A 17,951-nucleotide genomic window follows, 5' to 3' on the forward strand; every position below is an offset into this window, starting at 1 on the left:
TTTCAGGATTGTGGTTGGCTTTTGTTTTCCCCTTCAAAACGTTGGCTCCTCTTGTAAGGATTAGAGGAGTATTATTTGAGACTCCCTGCATTAGATGTAACTTAGAACTGTGCTGTGTCAAGCCCACTGACAGATTTAGAGATTAATTTCTAGACCTCTTGCAGTGCCAGAGAAGCTCTTTAAGATTTTGAAAATGGCAACAATATTGACTCCCTACCACTAAAGGTTACTTGTATCCATATCTACTCTAATGCTAAAGGAAATTTTAAGTGTGGTAAATATCAATGTTGTTTTTGCTTTATGGAAAAACCTGCACATAGTTTAAAAAGCCAGAATAAGAAATAGCTTACCCTCAGGAAAGACAGCCTGTACAGGTTTATTTCCCTCCTTTTATTCAGCAAGGATAACATCACTGTTGCTAAATTGATATCATTTGCATAAAAAAAACCATAGTTCAATAGTACAGAAGTACAGTCATGTCTTAGATCAGTTTCCCCATAAGCAAACCATGAGTGAAAGATTTGAATACTACAGAGAGAAAAAGAGAAATTTGAGTATGACTTATGAGCTATTTTGATTATATTGAGGGTTGGTAGAAAAACTTTTTTTTTCCCAAATATTTTGGCTTAGATGCATCTCCAAATATGTGTTTTGCTCCATTTTAAAGTCTGAGCATTTTCAGGGAAATTTAATCCATATGTTGCTGTGAGGCTACACGTAAATCATCCAAATGTTATTTTGTTAGAGCTACATGATGTCTAAAATGCCTTTTTTATAGTCCTTATATTCTTTTCTGAAAAGCAGCAGGTAAGTTTGCCAAGAGTAAACAAATCAAATAGCAAAAGGTTTGAGTTCAGTTGGAAATGTTTAGCCTATTATTTTTGATTGGGTTCTGAACTTGGCAGTGCACATTCCAGGTTCCTGCCTGCAGGGCAAAGTGAAAACAATTTGAACACTGTATTTCCCAATTGGTTCATTGACATTTGAGAATAATGTAGTACAGACAGAATCAGCATGTTTGGCAGGTGAGTGATACTTAACATGACCTCAGAAAGTTACTTCCCCCTGGTTTGCAGAAGTTCATAGCATGGAACAATGTTGTACATATTATAAACACAGATTAAGATAGGCAGCCATCAAGGGATCCACACTAGGAATTTATCTGTTCTTTTTTTTTTTTTTTTTTTTTTTTTTTGGTTTTTTGTTTTTTGCATCTTTAGGTGGAATGGTTGAAAAATGAAGACATAATTGATCCCGTTGAAGATCGGAATTTTTATATTACTATCGATCACAACCTCATCATAAAGCAGGCCCGTCTCTCAGATACTGCAAATTATACCTGTGTCGCCAAAAACATTGTTGCCAAGAGGAAAAGCACAACCGCCACTGTCATAGTCTATGGTGAGCATCATATTTTGGGGGACTCAACCTAGCTCATGCTAAACCACAGTTTCTCATTGTTATTTTAGAGTCTGGAGCTAAAGGCCACTTCTCAGTCCCTTTTGTTGCTCAATCGCATCTCCCAAAACTGCTTCCCTGATTTTCTTAAGAAAAACTGGGTTTGGCCATTGCTAGTCCTTTATCAGCCAGCGCATAGACAGGTAAAGTATATCTGTGAGTGCACACTGCTTCCCTAAGCCCTCACCCTCCATGACCTGCACCACCAAGGTCTAGATTGAGTCTAGAGGCGGAGATGCTTAAGCAGCCCAGTGGTACTTCTGTGGTCCTAGGCTCAGTCCCTCAAGAAAACTCAAGAAAGCTGGAGCTGACCTGTTGCCCAAACACACAAAACAACTTGACCTACACAGAACTTGCTTTGCTCCCTCCATCGGAGACACAGAGAGCAAAGATAAAGGCAGATTGAGTGACGTCCTCATGACTTGGCGAAGTCTCACATGAGGACTTTTTCAGGAAACCTCTCCACAGTCTAATCCATCTCATCTTTAAACCTATCATTTCTCCTCCAGTACCAACCAATTTCACAGTACATTTTAATGTGGCATATCTGCTTTTATCTCCCTGTGCATTTTAGTTCTCAGTTGTCTTCTAGTCATTTCTCAAGTGGTTTAAGCTTCCCAGCTAAGCTTTTAGCTCTTTCGAGACTGGGCTGTATATTTACATACTTCTCACCATGTTAGACTTACAATAAGTCCTCATAGCATTGAGGTTTTATTTTCTTAGAAAGAACTGAACATCCCTGGGAAATATTTTGAGTATTTGCTTCCTCTTGCATGACATGTCCAAATCTAACCCCACTAAGAGCATAACAAAGTTGCATCCCTGCCTCCATAATAAATGACATTCAGGGACCTGTGTCTGAGGGACTGAAGGAGGAACAGACACTGGCAAGTATATGGCTCATGGTACTTATTTTATGGTGCTCAAGTAGTTAAGAATATAGTACCCCAAAATATGCCATTCTGAATTATTAAAACCTTTTTTAAATTAAAGTTACTTGAAAAATAGTAGGTACAGGAAGATCACTCTAATCTTCCTTCTTTTTCTTAAAATCAGGAAATTAATTTCTCATGTAAAAGGAGTCTTCCATATCCTACAAGGAAAATAACATTCTTACCATTAGAGATAGGAATTGGAGACTGAGATAATTCTATACTGATCTTATTAAAATAACACTAAATCTTTTAACCTCACCACATAATTTAGTTACAGTTTCAAAATTTACCACTCTTTGTCCAATCCAGTATACGAGTGTTTAATTCTAATGCCATTTTAGGGTATCTATTTCTTTATAAGACTCCTATGTATTGTATTAAGTAAATATGTATGCTTTTCTCCTGTTTTATCTCTTATGTTAGTTTACTTATCAGGTCCAGATGAAAAAACAAACCTAGAAATATCAAGATTAGAATTTTGTCTCTCCTGTCATCCTAATGGATATGTGGTTATGATGTAAGGAGTTATGAGAACAGAAACATTATGATATTCCAAAGGCTGAATGTAATGATGCTTTAAAACTGTCACTTTAATTACAGGACAGATGCATACAATTTTTTTAATCCTCTGATTACTCTAAGGTTTAATTTCCTAGTCCAGATAATGACTATGTTGAATCATAAGCAGTTGTGCTTCTTAAATCACAATAAAATGTTTCCTAGTTTTTATCTTTGTCTAAGCTGCCTGAAAGACTTGATTAACAGCATTTGAAATGCAAAGTAGAAGTGGGGTCCAATCACTGCATGTACCAATCATAAATAACTAATGAAGACAGACTATATATAGACATATTATATAGATATTGAATACACATGCAAATCTCTTCCTATGCATACATCCTTTCAATACCCATAAATGCAATGAATATATTGTCTTAGGAAGGAACAAACACTAGTAACTTAAGCATTTTGAGATAAGGTCAGGACTAAGGTCAGAAATCATGTATTCTAGGACTGGATGCTCTATTAACCGTCCTTTTTAAAATCAGGATTCTCTGAGCCCTTGTCTCCTTTTCTGTAAAACGAAGGGTTGAGCCTAGGATCTGCGAAGATGTTTCTGTCTCTAAAGTTTCAGATTATTTATTTCTCATTAAGATTTGAGCAGAGTAGTACATGTATCCTGTAGCTCCAAACATTAGCTTGCCAGTAGGCTAGTAAGCAATTTATACAGACAATTCCATGGCATGGGGACTGTTGCAAAGTCCAGCAGGTTCAGTTGCTCTTTAGAACACATCCTTTTCATGGCTTCATAAAATAAGTAGTCCAAGGCTCAGAGGTTGGAATCACCAGAAGTGCATAGAAAAATATACATCTAACCAGTATTTCTTATTTTGAGTCTGTTTTATATATACTTTTTATTAGTATTATTTTTAGATGACAAATATATATCTAGTAGAAGAAATTCAAAAAACAGAAAAGGTCAAAGAGGAAAATATTTATAATCTGTCATTCTATCATCCTAAGAAAATCTTTTGTTAAAAAATATGTAATTTTTACCACAAATATTTTCTGTGCATAGATTATATTTTTACTTAAGGGATATTTATATATTATCTTTGCTTAAAACATAACATTCCAATATTCACATATCTTAATATATGAATAGCCTTCTTCAGCATCATTTTTAATAGCTACCTAGGAGTCTTGTCACATGAGCATAGTATAGTTATCACTTTCCTGTTTTTGAATATTATAAATGTTTCTAATTTTTATCTTTATGTATTAAAACAAAACTCTACTATGAAAAATACCTTTGTTTGTAAATACAATATACTCATGCTTATTCCTATTTAATAGGTTTCCAGCAAATAAGAAGTTGAACAAATGATACACATATACTGTTTGTGTTACTTTGATGACTAACACCTTTCTTTACTATTAGAAGACAAATATATATGCTGGTTGCATCATGTTTGATCTACCAGCAAGTAAGTTTTCTGGTAAAAATTATTTTTGTGGTAAAATACGGACTCACATAATCGAAATATTTTTAAACTATCAGTATTTTCTAGGAGGAGATCTCTGGAGGTGAATACAGTGCAGAGGGTTAAGGTATAGGTTTTGTAATCACATAAGTACTGACAGCTCCATCAAACACCATAAGTAGGTTTTCTACACAAAATAAGTATCTGTTTCAATTACATCAACTAATTACCAATTCAATCAAATTGCCAATTTAAAACTTCAACGCTATAAGATTTTATTTTTTAACTAGGTTTACTTTTTAGTTTGTGAAACTTAGATTCTTTTAAAAGGTTATAAAATTTGCAAACGCTAAAGAAAATTAACCAATCATCATGTTTGTTGTTTTTAAAAGGCTGAGTGATTTTTTTTTTCCAGTTCCCATGCTATAGATCTACTTGTGGCATTGTATAAAGATATAAACATTTATTATTTGAGAAAGCAGTCAAAAGTCATTTTTTGGAGCTTGATTATGTAAGGGGATATATTTGATTTTTTAGAGAATATTAACCAAGGAAAAGAGAGCACATTACAATTTAGTTTTTTGTGTGAGGAAATCAAGGTAAATAATTTCATGTTTTAGATGTGTTTAGATTCTTCAGTTATGCAATAAAGCTTTGAAGTGATGCCTAGGATCTCATCTACCTTTGAAATTTTAGATTGTTTTCAATGGTCCCTTGGGAGATGACTTTTCTGTTTGTGTGTTGTATGTGGTTTGTGAGTCTGTGTGTACATAACATGTTTAATCCATTTTTTATTGTTGCCTCCTTTCAGTTAATGGTGGCTGGTCTACCTGGACAGAGTGGTCTGTGTGTAATAGCCGCTGTGGACGAGGGTATCAGAAACGCACAAGGACCTGTACCAACCCAGCACCACTCAATGGCGGTGCCTTCTGTGAGGGGCAAAGTGTGCAGAAAATAGCTTGTACTACATTGTGCCCAGGTAAGCAAATGAGTCCTCTCATTCCAATTGTCTCCACCACTCTAGAAATATGTTTTAGGAATGGATACAAAGACCTTATTCTTGAACTAAATATGTGATAAACATTGTTTGAATCTATTCTATATTCATTGTTTATATTGCAGAGAAATCAAGTATCTTCCTCAAAAAGAATAACTTTGTTATCTCACATACAAAATATTATAAAACAGGAGATGAAACATGTAAACATAATCTCTTTATATCAATGAAACTGCTGGTAGGCTCTGAAATTCAAGGAATTTAAACAGCATTGAAAAACCACAAGAATAACAACACTTGATCTTCAGAAAACCATGAAAATGAATTGAAATTGCAATTTAGAAAATATTTTATATTGAAATATTTTTTGTCTGTGCAAGGTGTCAGTTTCTGGGTAAAGGCAAATAAAATATTTGGGATAAATTAAAAAAGGAAGTCAAAGCTTTGTGACATATGAGATGATGGAGTTTGAAAATGCATGCAGTCATCTCTTTATTATCTGTACATATTGGTCATTTATTTTGTGAGTTATTTTCAGTGGTACCTGTACAAGACTGCATCCCTCTGCCGCTTAGCATCTTTTAATACTATTTCATATTGCTATCAGCCATTACCCACAGTTAAATCGAAGTTAGTATTTGCCAAAGCCAAAATATATTAAAGTGCCTCTTTATACAATGTATCCCAAAGTTAAGCTAAAATTATTTTGAAATAATCCATAAATTTAGTATGTTCATTAGGGTAGTTAGTTTGTTGACAGTTTTATTATTTAGATACATAACCTCCTTACTTCTGTTTACTTTCCCTAATTTTGTTCTGTCCATCCTCTAATAGACTCCTTGTCAAAAACTGGATGGAGAAATAAATAGGAGTGAAAAAATCCACACGTTACATTCCCATGCATTGATTTCCAAGTATCAAAATAGTTTTCCACACTGAAACTTTTGAGAGCTTTTATTTATGGAACAAATTTTGACACTTGGCTTAGTAGTTCAGATTTTATCTTGCACCCTCCTATATTGTATCTAGGTGCTGACTCTCACGATTAAAAATGCACAGATCAATTTGAGTTAAAATAGAAGTGTTGGGGGGACATGTGTGTACACACGCGCACACATGTGTGTGAGTGTTTCAGTATATCAGGATCAGGATACTGTAGGTCAAAGCAAATGTCTTTGCTCCAGAAGTTGGGAGTTGCTTTTGTAGCCAACTCTATGTGGTGGAAATATTAATGCTATACTCATTTGTTTCCTGCAAGTGTGTTTATATCTTCATGCACAGTATGTATATATACATAGCAATTAGACCATGGAATCATATGTATTTCCCAAACTATGTAGATTATTAACATTTATCTAATTCTTTATCAGTATGCAGATTTTAGAGGTTTAGATGTTCAATAAATAATGTTTGACATGAAAACCTAGCTAATCATAATTAATCATGTTTCGCAGAAATCAAACATTTTAAAACTCATAGTTCAGTATTTTTAACCTACTTCTGTGAAGAAACTAACGGATTCATTTTAAAATATGCCAGTTAAATTTATTATGTATTTTTTTTCAAATTGGGACTAAAGTAGAGTGTTTTTAAAAAAGACACCTCTGTTCATTATCATTGAAATTGTTCACAAGTCAGCCACCAAAATTAGGAAGAAAGTGGGCCAATTCTAAATGATGAAATCACAGCAAAAATTAGGAACTTGCTTAAATATCATTTTAAAAATAAATAGAAATGGATACATCATCAAATAATGGAATCATCAAATAATAGCCTTTTCAAAAAGGCATAGCAGAAGATTTCAGATGAATCAAGCAGCCTGAATGAAGAAAGGAAAATTTTAAAAGTATATAAGATATAGATGGAGGGAAGCTGATCCACTGGATGGATGGATGAATGGATAGATGGACCGACAGACAGAGCAAGCATGAGAGATGGATAAATGGATGGATGGATTTCTTCCCCATTGTACCAACCTTTTCTCTTAACTCACTCATAAGTTTACTTTCACTGTCCACATGATACTATAACCATGAAACTTGGATCCCCAAAGAGATTCTTAATCTCAGTACAAAATCCAGAAACTTCCCCCTAATAGAAAAAAGGGTGGCACCATAAAATGCATTTAGGTAGCTCCGGGTGACAACTTTGGTTTCTGTGTTCCAGTGAGCGTCCCTTGGCTTGTCTGTGAGAAAACAGTCACATGCCCTTCAAAAGTGTTCACAGAACTCAGACTGTGTACAGTATGACCCACTTTCTAGTGCTTGAAATTAATGTGAAAACTTCTTGGTGGGGCATTTTCCTCCATTTTGTGTTTTGATACATCATACTTGAGATCTGCTCCCTCGGCCCTTGGACTCGCTGCTTCTCCCATTGACCTGATGCTGGTTTTCTCATGGCAGTGGATGGCAGATGGACCTCATGGAGCAAGTGGTCTACTTGTGGGACTGAATGCACCCACTGGCGCAGGAGGGAGTGCACAGCACCAGCCCCCAAGAATGGGGGCAAGGACTGCGATGGCCTGGTCTTGCAATCCAAGAACTGCACGGATGGGCTTTGCATGCAGAGTAAGTGGATTTGAGCAAAGTACAGATGCTAAGGGACCTGGGATTAAACCATTTAGATGTCTTTAAAGGAAATATTAGAAATTAAGAACTCTTTGAACAACAATAAAAAATGCAATAATGGAGCAGTATTCTAGTTCTCTCTTAAAATTGGAAAATGCTAATCTCCCAGGAACCAGAATGAATAAAAACTGTGTCTAGTGAACAAATGACATGCAGCATTGCTTTCCCATGAGCAAGGAGTGAGTGAGTCATTTCTGTGGAGGGCCTGTCATCGTTCCACACCAAGGAACCGTTACTCAGTTTTATTAGCATGCACAAAAGGGCACCCTAAACTCGCTCCTCATAGAATCAAGACATCACTTCCAAAAAGTGAGCAATTTATTCATAACTCATGCCTAGCACCAAATCAATGTCTATGAAGTATAAAATATATAAGGATGGTGAATGTTTCTGCAGGTAGATTTACCAATTCATGATAACCCGTTTAGTAAGAACATCTTCATAACCCCTTGAAACAGTCAAGGTTATGTAAAAAATTATAATGTGGGTATGACTTAATATATTTAAAGGACATAGTGTTAATAAAACAAATTTTAAAAATGAATGCGTAAGATTGGTATAGCTGCAGCTGGGTGCAGTGGCACACACCTGTACTCTCAGCTGCTTGGGAGGCTGAGGCAGGAGGATCACGAGTTCAAAGCCAGCCTCAGCAAAAGCAAGGTGCTAAGCAACTCAGTGAGACCCTGTCTCTAAATAAAATACAAAATAAGACTGGGGGTGTAGCTCAGTGGTCAAGTGCCTCTGAGTTCAATCCCCAGTACCTGACTCCATAAAAAAGATTGACATAACTGTGTAATGGGTAATGTAATGAACTAAATAGTCTCCATTTTTATATCTTTGTTTCTTAGATTATTTTTGTTTTCTTAAGATTTTCTTAATGACATGGTAGTTTGATTTCCATACTTATAAACTCTTACCCCTTTACTGAGAACTCTTAGATGTTCACAGTTTACCATCTCTTTTTGTGACCATGAATGAAGGTGCTAAGAATTGTACTGAAATTGCACCTGTTCAGATGATTGGATCAAAGTGTTGCATTTGGATCTGAACTAATGGTGGGCAAAAGTTGACATTTCTCATAATGCATTACAAATTGCTTGCAGAATTCAAGCAATCAAATATATTTGTGTAGAGCAATTTGTATTTATTATTTAGGAAAAAGTATTTTGTTTTCACCACACATATGAAATTCTGTTTACCCTTCAGAATCTATACACCCAAGGAACTTTAAAAAGAAATCTCACTTAAAATGCAAATAAATAATTATGTTGCTCACACAGTAAAAATCCAATCGGCCTCTATTTTTATGTTCCCCACACATTGCATTCTTTGAGAACAGGCTGCTGAGTGCAGCGTACAGCCTCTGATTATGATTGGAACCTGCTTCCGTGGTTCTCACTAAGTTTGTATCAGAAATGCAAGAATGAGAACAAAACAGCTTTTACCGACCATTTATCCAGAGATACAAGGTTTCCTCCCCTAGGCTGGAGTTTAAACTGAGAAATAAAATAAAAACATAATATGCACAAGTTATTTTGTTTAACATTTTTATTCTGTGGGATTCTTCCTTTACTATAGAACAAACTGCAATAGCAATATTTAGAGTTTTTCTGTATTCTTCTTACACATTTCTCCCTCTCTCAATATATTATTTCAACCTTGAATAATTTAATATTTACTGCCTCCTCTATGCATATTTAAAAATCCTCACAGCAACCTATTTAATAAGGAGTACCATGCCATAAGTTGGAACATTGGATCTTTTCTGGTTATATGAAATGATGCTTTCTAAATTATGACATTAATCAAACCCAAAGATGAAATAATCAAACTAAGACTTTCATGACCTAGAACTCCTTAACATCTAGATCATTCCAGATTGCACTCACAGAATTTTTTCCTTGTGGCTGGATATGTGCCAATAATGATGACCTGGACTTTGTGTATAAATAAGGAAAAGACAAGAGACTACAAGAGGGATTTGGGTTTTGTTCATTTGTTTTGCTTACTTTTTATCAAATCTTTTGTTAGACTGAAACATTTTGATGTTTGGATTAAAATCATTCAGTTAAAAAGCTATTTCCTTGGGCAGCTCTGATTTGCTATCGTAGCACTCCCTACTAAGTCAATAAACCCTTTCATCTACCCTCTTATATCTACTGTTGTCCAACAGAGAATTGTAGTCTGTTCTACTATTGATTTCCTCAGTGATAAAAACCACAGAGATATTGCTGTGCTGTGTAATTACAGTATTTTACAGTGAAAGCTATAGTTTCTGTTTACCAATAAGCCTGGTGTTTCTGGCAGAGTATTGCTGCCAAAGTCTTGCAAAGAAATAATGTTACTTTGGCCCTTACTTTGGAAAACAAAAGGTTTTCTTAACAATGAAACTACATGGTTTGCAAGAGGGATAAGGTTTACAGTAGGAAAAAGAACAAAAGTAGAAAAGACAGGCAGAAAATTGCAATTATAAATTAGGAATTATCATTTAATATTTTACTTTTGGAGAATTAGTGTCTTAAATGTATTAACAAATAGTTCCTCCGATACTATAGTAAATCTCAAAATAAAGTTAGCCTACTTGCCATTGAACCAGATATAAAATATAATGTCTGAATCTATTCAAATATATATAGAAATAATTCTAACAAATGTGGATATACTGTTGAATACAAGAAATTCAGAGTTCATAGTGGATGTGAGTAGGACTAAGTTACCTAGATATGGATGGTAGTGTAGTATTTTTTTAACAAGCTAAATTGGACTGGAAAATATTGCAATGTGAAATATATAGAAAATGTTATTGTCTATTATTTTGTTCAAAGCAACAAAATTCAGACACATTTCTTCCTTAACCACCTACCTTAATCTAAATAACTTTGGTTCAAAATAGTGGAAATATTGGATTTCTACATACACACAGTACATAGAAAGGAAGGGAGAGAGGGAAATCTGCAAGTTCCAGAAATGCAATTGCAACTCAAAGGGAGAGGTGAGTGTGGGCCAGCAGGATAGCCAACAGAGGCAGTCAACATGGAAGTGTGTCTCATGGGTCAGGAGTTAGGGGTTTAGTTTAGGCAGAGAAGCAGAGCTTTGGCCTTGTGAAAGCAAAGTTTTGAGAGTTGAAAACACGAAGTTTGAATAAAATTGAACTCATAAATGACTAGGATATTTTCACCAACTAGCCCAAGAAAGCCACAGGAAAATTCATGGTAGGAAAGAGGAAAACAAAGTCTTCCCTTAAATAAAACGTATAGTAAAACCACAGTGGTACACCCAACTCTGGCCTGCTCTGGTATGGATATAATGCAGGCAGCAAAAACAAAAGATGTGTAATTAACATATTGACTAAAACTTCTGGGGCACTAGCAGAACAAACAGCAAGCCACTCATCTGGATTCCTTGTGCAAACTAAGTGCATTGGTCTATGACAAAAAATAGCTCACCCCTGAAAATAAACTTACAATACTAAGTTTCAAATCATCTAAGAAAACAGTCCACTGTAAGGGAGAGTCTGAAACATAAAGTTAGCATTTTAATGACATACTCATCCAGCAATCTGATCAAGACCATATACAAAGTAAAAATGAAAAGAAAGACTACATGTTGAAAGGGAACATAAATACAGTCATAGAAGATAATATTGTTAAAAGAACAGATGTATTTGGAGGAAAATCAAATGAAATGTCCAGACATTTAAGCATAATGACAAATATAAAATGTAATGGCAGATTGGAAATCAGGCATAGCTATAGAAACAGTTGAAGAGAAAATTACTGAACTGGAATGTAGACCTCATGAAATTTCCTATAATACAGGGAAGAAAGATGTAAAGAACAATTATGTAAAAGAAATGTTAAGACACATGAATGACAGAATAAAAAAGTTGAAGATTTATTACATGAGAGAGCAAAATTTAAAAGATTTTCAGATAATTGTATAAGAGAGTATTCGCCACTCACAAACTCTCATTGAATAAACTGCAAAAAATATAAAAATAAGAACTGGCTTTTTAAAGTACATTCAACTGTGCACACACACATGGGAAGGTCTCAATTAAGAATTTTCCAGTTTTCACATACTATTCAGGAAAAGAATAGTATTGTTATTTGCACTAAATTTTAATGATTCAAGTGTTTCAGTTAAAATGTTAAGACAAATGTAAAAGTTGAATGTATAAGTTCAAAATTAAAATTTTAAGGAGAAAAAAAGGAGGAGGAGGAGGAGGAGGAGGAGAACAGTAAATAAGATGCTAAAAATAAATCTACATATATTTGGGACCACAGTATAGATGAGTTAAACTCACCTGTACAGGAAATCAAAAGTTATAGAGAAAAATCCAATTTTATACTAAGTGTGTGTAGTGTACTTAAATCATAAGTGCAAAGAAAGGTTAAAAGTTAGGAAATAGAGCTTAACAATATTTATCTTTAAATTTTTAGTTAATGGCCTTAACTATCTAATTGGACCATTCTTTATTTAATTCTCTTTCCCATTGTGACTAAGTAACATATATTAGATATTGTTTTTGCTCATAGTTCTAGTTCACAGAATTATTTTTCTTAGATGCTAAGAATAATAATAGTTTTTAGAATGTTTAATTTTCAACTGAATAAAAATTTTTGAAATTATTTGCCAGCCTATTGATGTTCAAGACATCTTGAAATCCATGCATTTCCTCAAATAAAATAATTGAAAATTTTCATCAACATCCTTGAAAATCACTTATAGTATTATTTAACATTTTAAATACATAATAGTGGAAAATGTTGAAGTGTAGTTAGATGGAAACTCTTGTTCTTCACTGATAGGAATATAACTTTCTATAATTATTTGGAGAGGCAATTTGACAATGTAAATCAAGAGTTTTAAAATTGGTAAATGGTACCCTTTGACCCAGTAATCCTACTTGAATGACCACACTTTAAAGAAATTAATATGAATACCTAAGAATATACATTCCAAATATTTCTATTGTATTTGTTTCCTATTCCTATAAAAGTTTAAACCCAAAGTTCAATATTAAGGTAATAGTTAAGTAATACATGATAATCCCATAAAATATAACATTATATTGCCACTAAAATATTTGTATTTCACATAGAAAAGCAGAATATGGATGTATATAATATTTTTGTCATAACTGCATAGAAGGAAACTTAGGGAAAAGATCCATAAAATTTATGCATTTCTGGACTTATCAGAGTACAATTAATGTTTTCTATATAAAAATCTATATTCTATACATTCTTTATATTCAGTATTCCATTATGTTTACAATTATAAATAATATTTTTAAAAAGACATGTGGACAATAGACTAGAGCAACAGTATGCTCTTAGAAGCAGGGGTCTCTGAATTTGATGCAGAGCAATATCACTGATTTATTCTGAGAATTTGGTCACAATGGTTTAGATTACCAAGAACAGTATTTATAAAATACTTGCAGAAAACCCTTGTATAAAACCCTAGGTGGCAAGAGCTACTTATAGCCAGTAAATAAGTATTTTAAAGACATGGGGATTTGGAATTGAATTATAGTTTCACAATATTTCCTTGTTGCCTGTCATATGCATATCACTATGTCCTTGCAACCCTCTTACTTTCAGACTGTTTGATAAATCAGATTCATTGCATGATGCTGTGTAATTTCACTTATAAAACAAGATCATAATCTTTAAGCAATTTCAGAAGTTCCACTAAATTTTTTGACCATTCATACACATATCACTTTGTATTTTATATAGTTTTTATACACACACACACACATACACACACACACACACACTGGATATAGTCTTTTTGGCCTAAAAAAGTAGTTTCCATATTAGTGCCTTTAAATTATGAACTTCCAAAAATTGGTAGTATTTAATTAAAGGATATTATTAAAAGGTAATTAGAAACCTTCAGTCATTAATGTCCCAGAAAGAAGTTGGGCATTTTTGGTTTATGGGCACATAGTTAATTTTTAAAAGAAAGTAAACATTTTTTTAAAACCAAAGTCTTTTGGAACATCAAATGGCAAGGATTGCATTGAACAAGAAAGAGCAATGACTGGAGTGTTTGATATTATTGAAAATAATAAAACACATGTCTGATCACTCTGGTATGACAAAGAAAATATTAACCGCAAATTTCACTGTTTTTATTTAATAGTACTACAGAATAGTGTATCTCATTCAGAAGGCAGTATTAGAAAGTCCACTGGACTGTCTGTCCATTAAAATATTTGGATTTATTTATTATTATCCCTAAAAATGATATGAAATAACCCCCCAAAATTTTGCAGTTTTTTTTAAAAAATAGGATTACATGAAATAGTTCTAATGAGAGACAGAGAGAGAGTGAGAGAGAGAGAGAGAGAGAGAGAGGGAGAGAGGGTTAGAGAGGGAATGCATGAATGAATGAATGAATAGGACATAGAAAGGGATACAGGGGAATAAGATAACCCTTAAGAAACCTTCAAAAATGCTAAGCCAACAAATACATTTAGGGTTTATGTTCAAATAACATAAAATTGTTTTATGAAGATCTGATAACTTTTAACTTTGATAATCTTTGTAATGAATTTGTTGTAAGACCTACTTTGTCATGGTTGGATGTAATAGTTTAACCCATGCTTACCTTTTCCTTTTGAAAATAGCAACCCAAAGACCATATATGTGGGTTGGTTCAGAAATAGGGATTTATCTATATTTATGAATGTTCTAGATTATTACATTCCTACAACTATTCATAAGGAATTTAGCTTTTAATCCCATATTAGGTTTGAAGATTCACATAGGCATATGTAAGCGTTCAAATCTGAATTTAGAATTACTCCCTTCTTGCTGAAAAGGGCTTATGCCACAGAAGACAAATTAAAAATTGCAATTTACAAACAAGAACTGCCTAGAATTGTGTCTGCATCAGTGAACTCCCTGACTTTGGGAAATTAAAATGTTATGCATTCTGCAAATTTAGCACTTTCTACTCATTAAAACATTTCCATGTCACACAGATCTTCCATTAATTCTCACCAGAGGAAGTAGCAGAACTCTCCATGTGTAAATTTCAGTGTGGACACGCTGCATACTAGGGTCCCCAGAATCTCAGGTGCATTTACTGTGGGGAAATAATTAACCTTACAAACCGTCATGTCCCAACTTCAGAATGATGTGTTTATAACCGCCCATGGTAAGCATTTGAGAAGGTGCTAGTCAGTTTCCAGTGAAATTCTTGTCAGCACAGCAGTTTGATAGGAAAGCATAATTGTGAGTGTTAGACAGTGAGTGCTTTTATCTGTAGTTTGGAAGAAGCTGATGTCATCGCAGTGTTTGTGTAGTTCTTGATACACATAGTGTCCCAGCTGGCAAATAAATATTCTGTACATGGACTGCCTGCCCCACACAGTGCTTGACAGTCTCCGGTATAATCAGTGTGGTTTGCTTTTTTCCTTTCTGCTAAAACATTTTCCTGCTTTTGAAAGCAGGGATGTGGTTAGAAACTTTAGCCCACAGGAACCTGATGAACGCCTGTGGAACCCCAGATAGGTTAGTGTGAGGAGACAAAAGCAAGGTCTTCAGAGTTCTGAGGGGACCAAGAAAGGTCACCATGAAAGCAACAGAGCAAAGCAGGAGTGTCTCCGGTAGCACATGTGGGCAGGACAAGGGTGTGAGCTGCATTTACCTTTTTGCCTACAAGTTCAACAGATAGATGGATGTATTCTGGGATTCATCCACCTTACTTTAGGCTTCTCCATTATTTTACTTTTTCTATCAGATAGTTTCCCTGCCATGGAGGGATATGAATACCATCACTTTCAGATTTAATAATGTATTGTCCTTTTTTTAAGAGCATTGATGGGGATGGAGTCTACTACATGAAAACACTTGAAGAGCTGATGTATGAGTGTGATTTTTCTGAACTGATGGGTTTCAGACATTTATGCTGTACATACTATGAGTCATGAGATAAGATTTTTACATACTGGGATGTTAATTATATATTATTCATTTTCATAAGAGTGTGACTGGTTACTATCAGGAATACGACTACGAAGCCTCTTAGTACAGCATAGCCAACTCTCTTCCAAAGGCCAGGGCAGCAGATTAACTACGGCAAACTTAGACTACTGACAACAGTGATAAGCAAATGTTCTTTTCAGTGTGCACCATAATGTCCTAGAATTTATGTATTCATTTATTTGGAGTTCCTTAAGCCCCATCAATACTAAGCCCCCAGAAGAGTGGTAAATTATAATAAACGACCCTGGGTGTCTTTGACAGACTTGACCTTTGACATCATTAGTGCAGCCCTGTTGGGTCTGCAAGATAAGAACTGACCTGAAAGGAAAAAAGAGAACCTGGACATGTTTATTTTGAATGGCCCTTGAGGTTTTAGTAAGAACATTTGCATCAGAAGAAATTGTAATTGGGGTAAGAAAAATACCACATTGTAGCTTAGCGTAAAATCGCCAGTAAAACGAAAGACAAAGCCAACAGGTCAAGGAGAGGGTGGAATCCATTGGGAATGAAAAGCTTTCTAATGATAGGTTCATAAAGCAAGGTAAAGTCTTATGAGGTTGTCTAGTGAAGTATTTAAATAGGGCTACAACTAGCTCAATATTTGGTGATTTTAAAACATAAATTTTTATAGAAAACAGTTAATGTACATATAAACTAGAGTTATATCATATCCATAACCTGAATATTCATCCCTGTATAAAATATGAATTAGAGCATATTTAAAATTTTTTTAATCCTTACTGCATCTTAAAATAATATGTATTAAGGTCATAGAAGCAGCTTTATATTGAAATACAACAAGTAAACTTTGAAGGCAAGATGGAACACCTTATAAAACTTCACTTCTCTCCACTTTGACTGGGGATTTGATACCTATATATATAACAACCGGAAGTTTTAATTCCCAGACATCTTTGTATAAACTTTCCTTTTAGGTATTCCATAAGTTTAGGTCAGTGGTTCTCAAATTTTGGATAGCACAGAAAATTACTGTATCTTACATTTTGTAGTTAAAGAAATTTCAGATTCAACTTCAATCCTATTCCCTGTGTACCTTAATGCACTGATGTCAGGCTTTGCCAAGTGGCTTTTCTAGTCTTCTGTTTGTCATGGCCACTGAGACAAAATCGACTTTGAGTTAAATTTAATTAACACCCAGAAGAGAGAAAAAAATAAGTTTACAAAGTTTTTGATAAACCCCTAATAATCGTTCTGCTAAGGAAGAAACTGAGGCATAGAACTGAAACAACCTACCCAGGGCCCACAAGAAGGTGCCACAGTCGACATGTGACCCTAAATCTGTATCATGTTTAACCTATTCTCATGCAGGCTCTGGAATGCCAGATGCAAGTGGCTGCCAGATTTTATTGCTTTAAAATGAGATTTCCTATGATGTGTAGTCTTTCTAGTTATTGATATTTATTCCTTTTTCCCGATGGTATCATTCTTGAAAGAAATGATTCTCCTTTAAATATTTCCTTACTGGAAATGATGTTTCTCCTTTAAATTTTTCCTTACCATAGGATTTTCTGACAAATACAACATGATTATCATGCATCTACAGTGACATAGTTTCAGCAAGTTTCCCCTGTTATCCTGGGCCAAGAGGTTTGATGCACCTGTTTGCTTGTCCCACACTTGAGACAAAAGATACTATTAGGATGTTGTGTCATTTGAGGAAGAAAATCTGTTTTACCTGCCTAAATTTCAAGAATATCAATGACAATGTTTCAAATGGAGAGGTATTTTTCAGTCTAAATCATTAACATTACCTCATTTAAACAATGAATTTCAAATGAAGGCAGGAACATATCAAGCCTTTTGTATAATTTCCTTACCTCTCCTGATTAAATCTACTAATGAATGCTTACATAATCCAGTACTCACATAGTCCAGGGCTAGAGCCCAAAGGCTGAGATCTGACCCTTGCTCTGCTGCTTCAC

General features: G+C 34.4%; 1 protein-coding gene across 2 annotated transcripts in view; it reads left to right on the forward strand.

Moving 5' to 3' along the window:
* Unc5c (unc-5 netrin receptor C) overlaps positions 1 to 17,951 on the forward strand; it is a 349,721-nt gene that overhangs the window by 274,099 nt on the left and 57,671 nt on the right. For both annotated transcript variants that reach the window (XM_047567130.1, XM_047567131.1), the window contains exons 5-7: positions 1,221 to 1,401; positions 5,190 to 5,357; positions 7,778 to 7,942. In XM_047567130.1, the coding sequence (XP_047423086.1) occupies positions 1,221 to 1,401; positions 5,190 to 5,357; positions 7,778 to 7,942 (514 nt within the window). The remainder of the gene's footprint in view (positions 1 to 1,220; positions 1,402 to 5,189; positions 5,358 to 7,777; positions 7,943 to 17,951) is intronic.

This window comes from Sciurus carolinensis, chromosome 10 (assembly GCF_902686445.1).
Source record: "Sciurus carolinensis chromosome 10, mSciCar1.2, whole genome shotgun sequence".
Taxonomy (NCBI): Eukaryota; Metazoa; Chordata; class Mammalia; order Rodentia; family Sciuridae; genus Sciurus; species Sciurus carolinensis.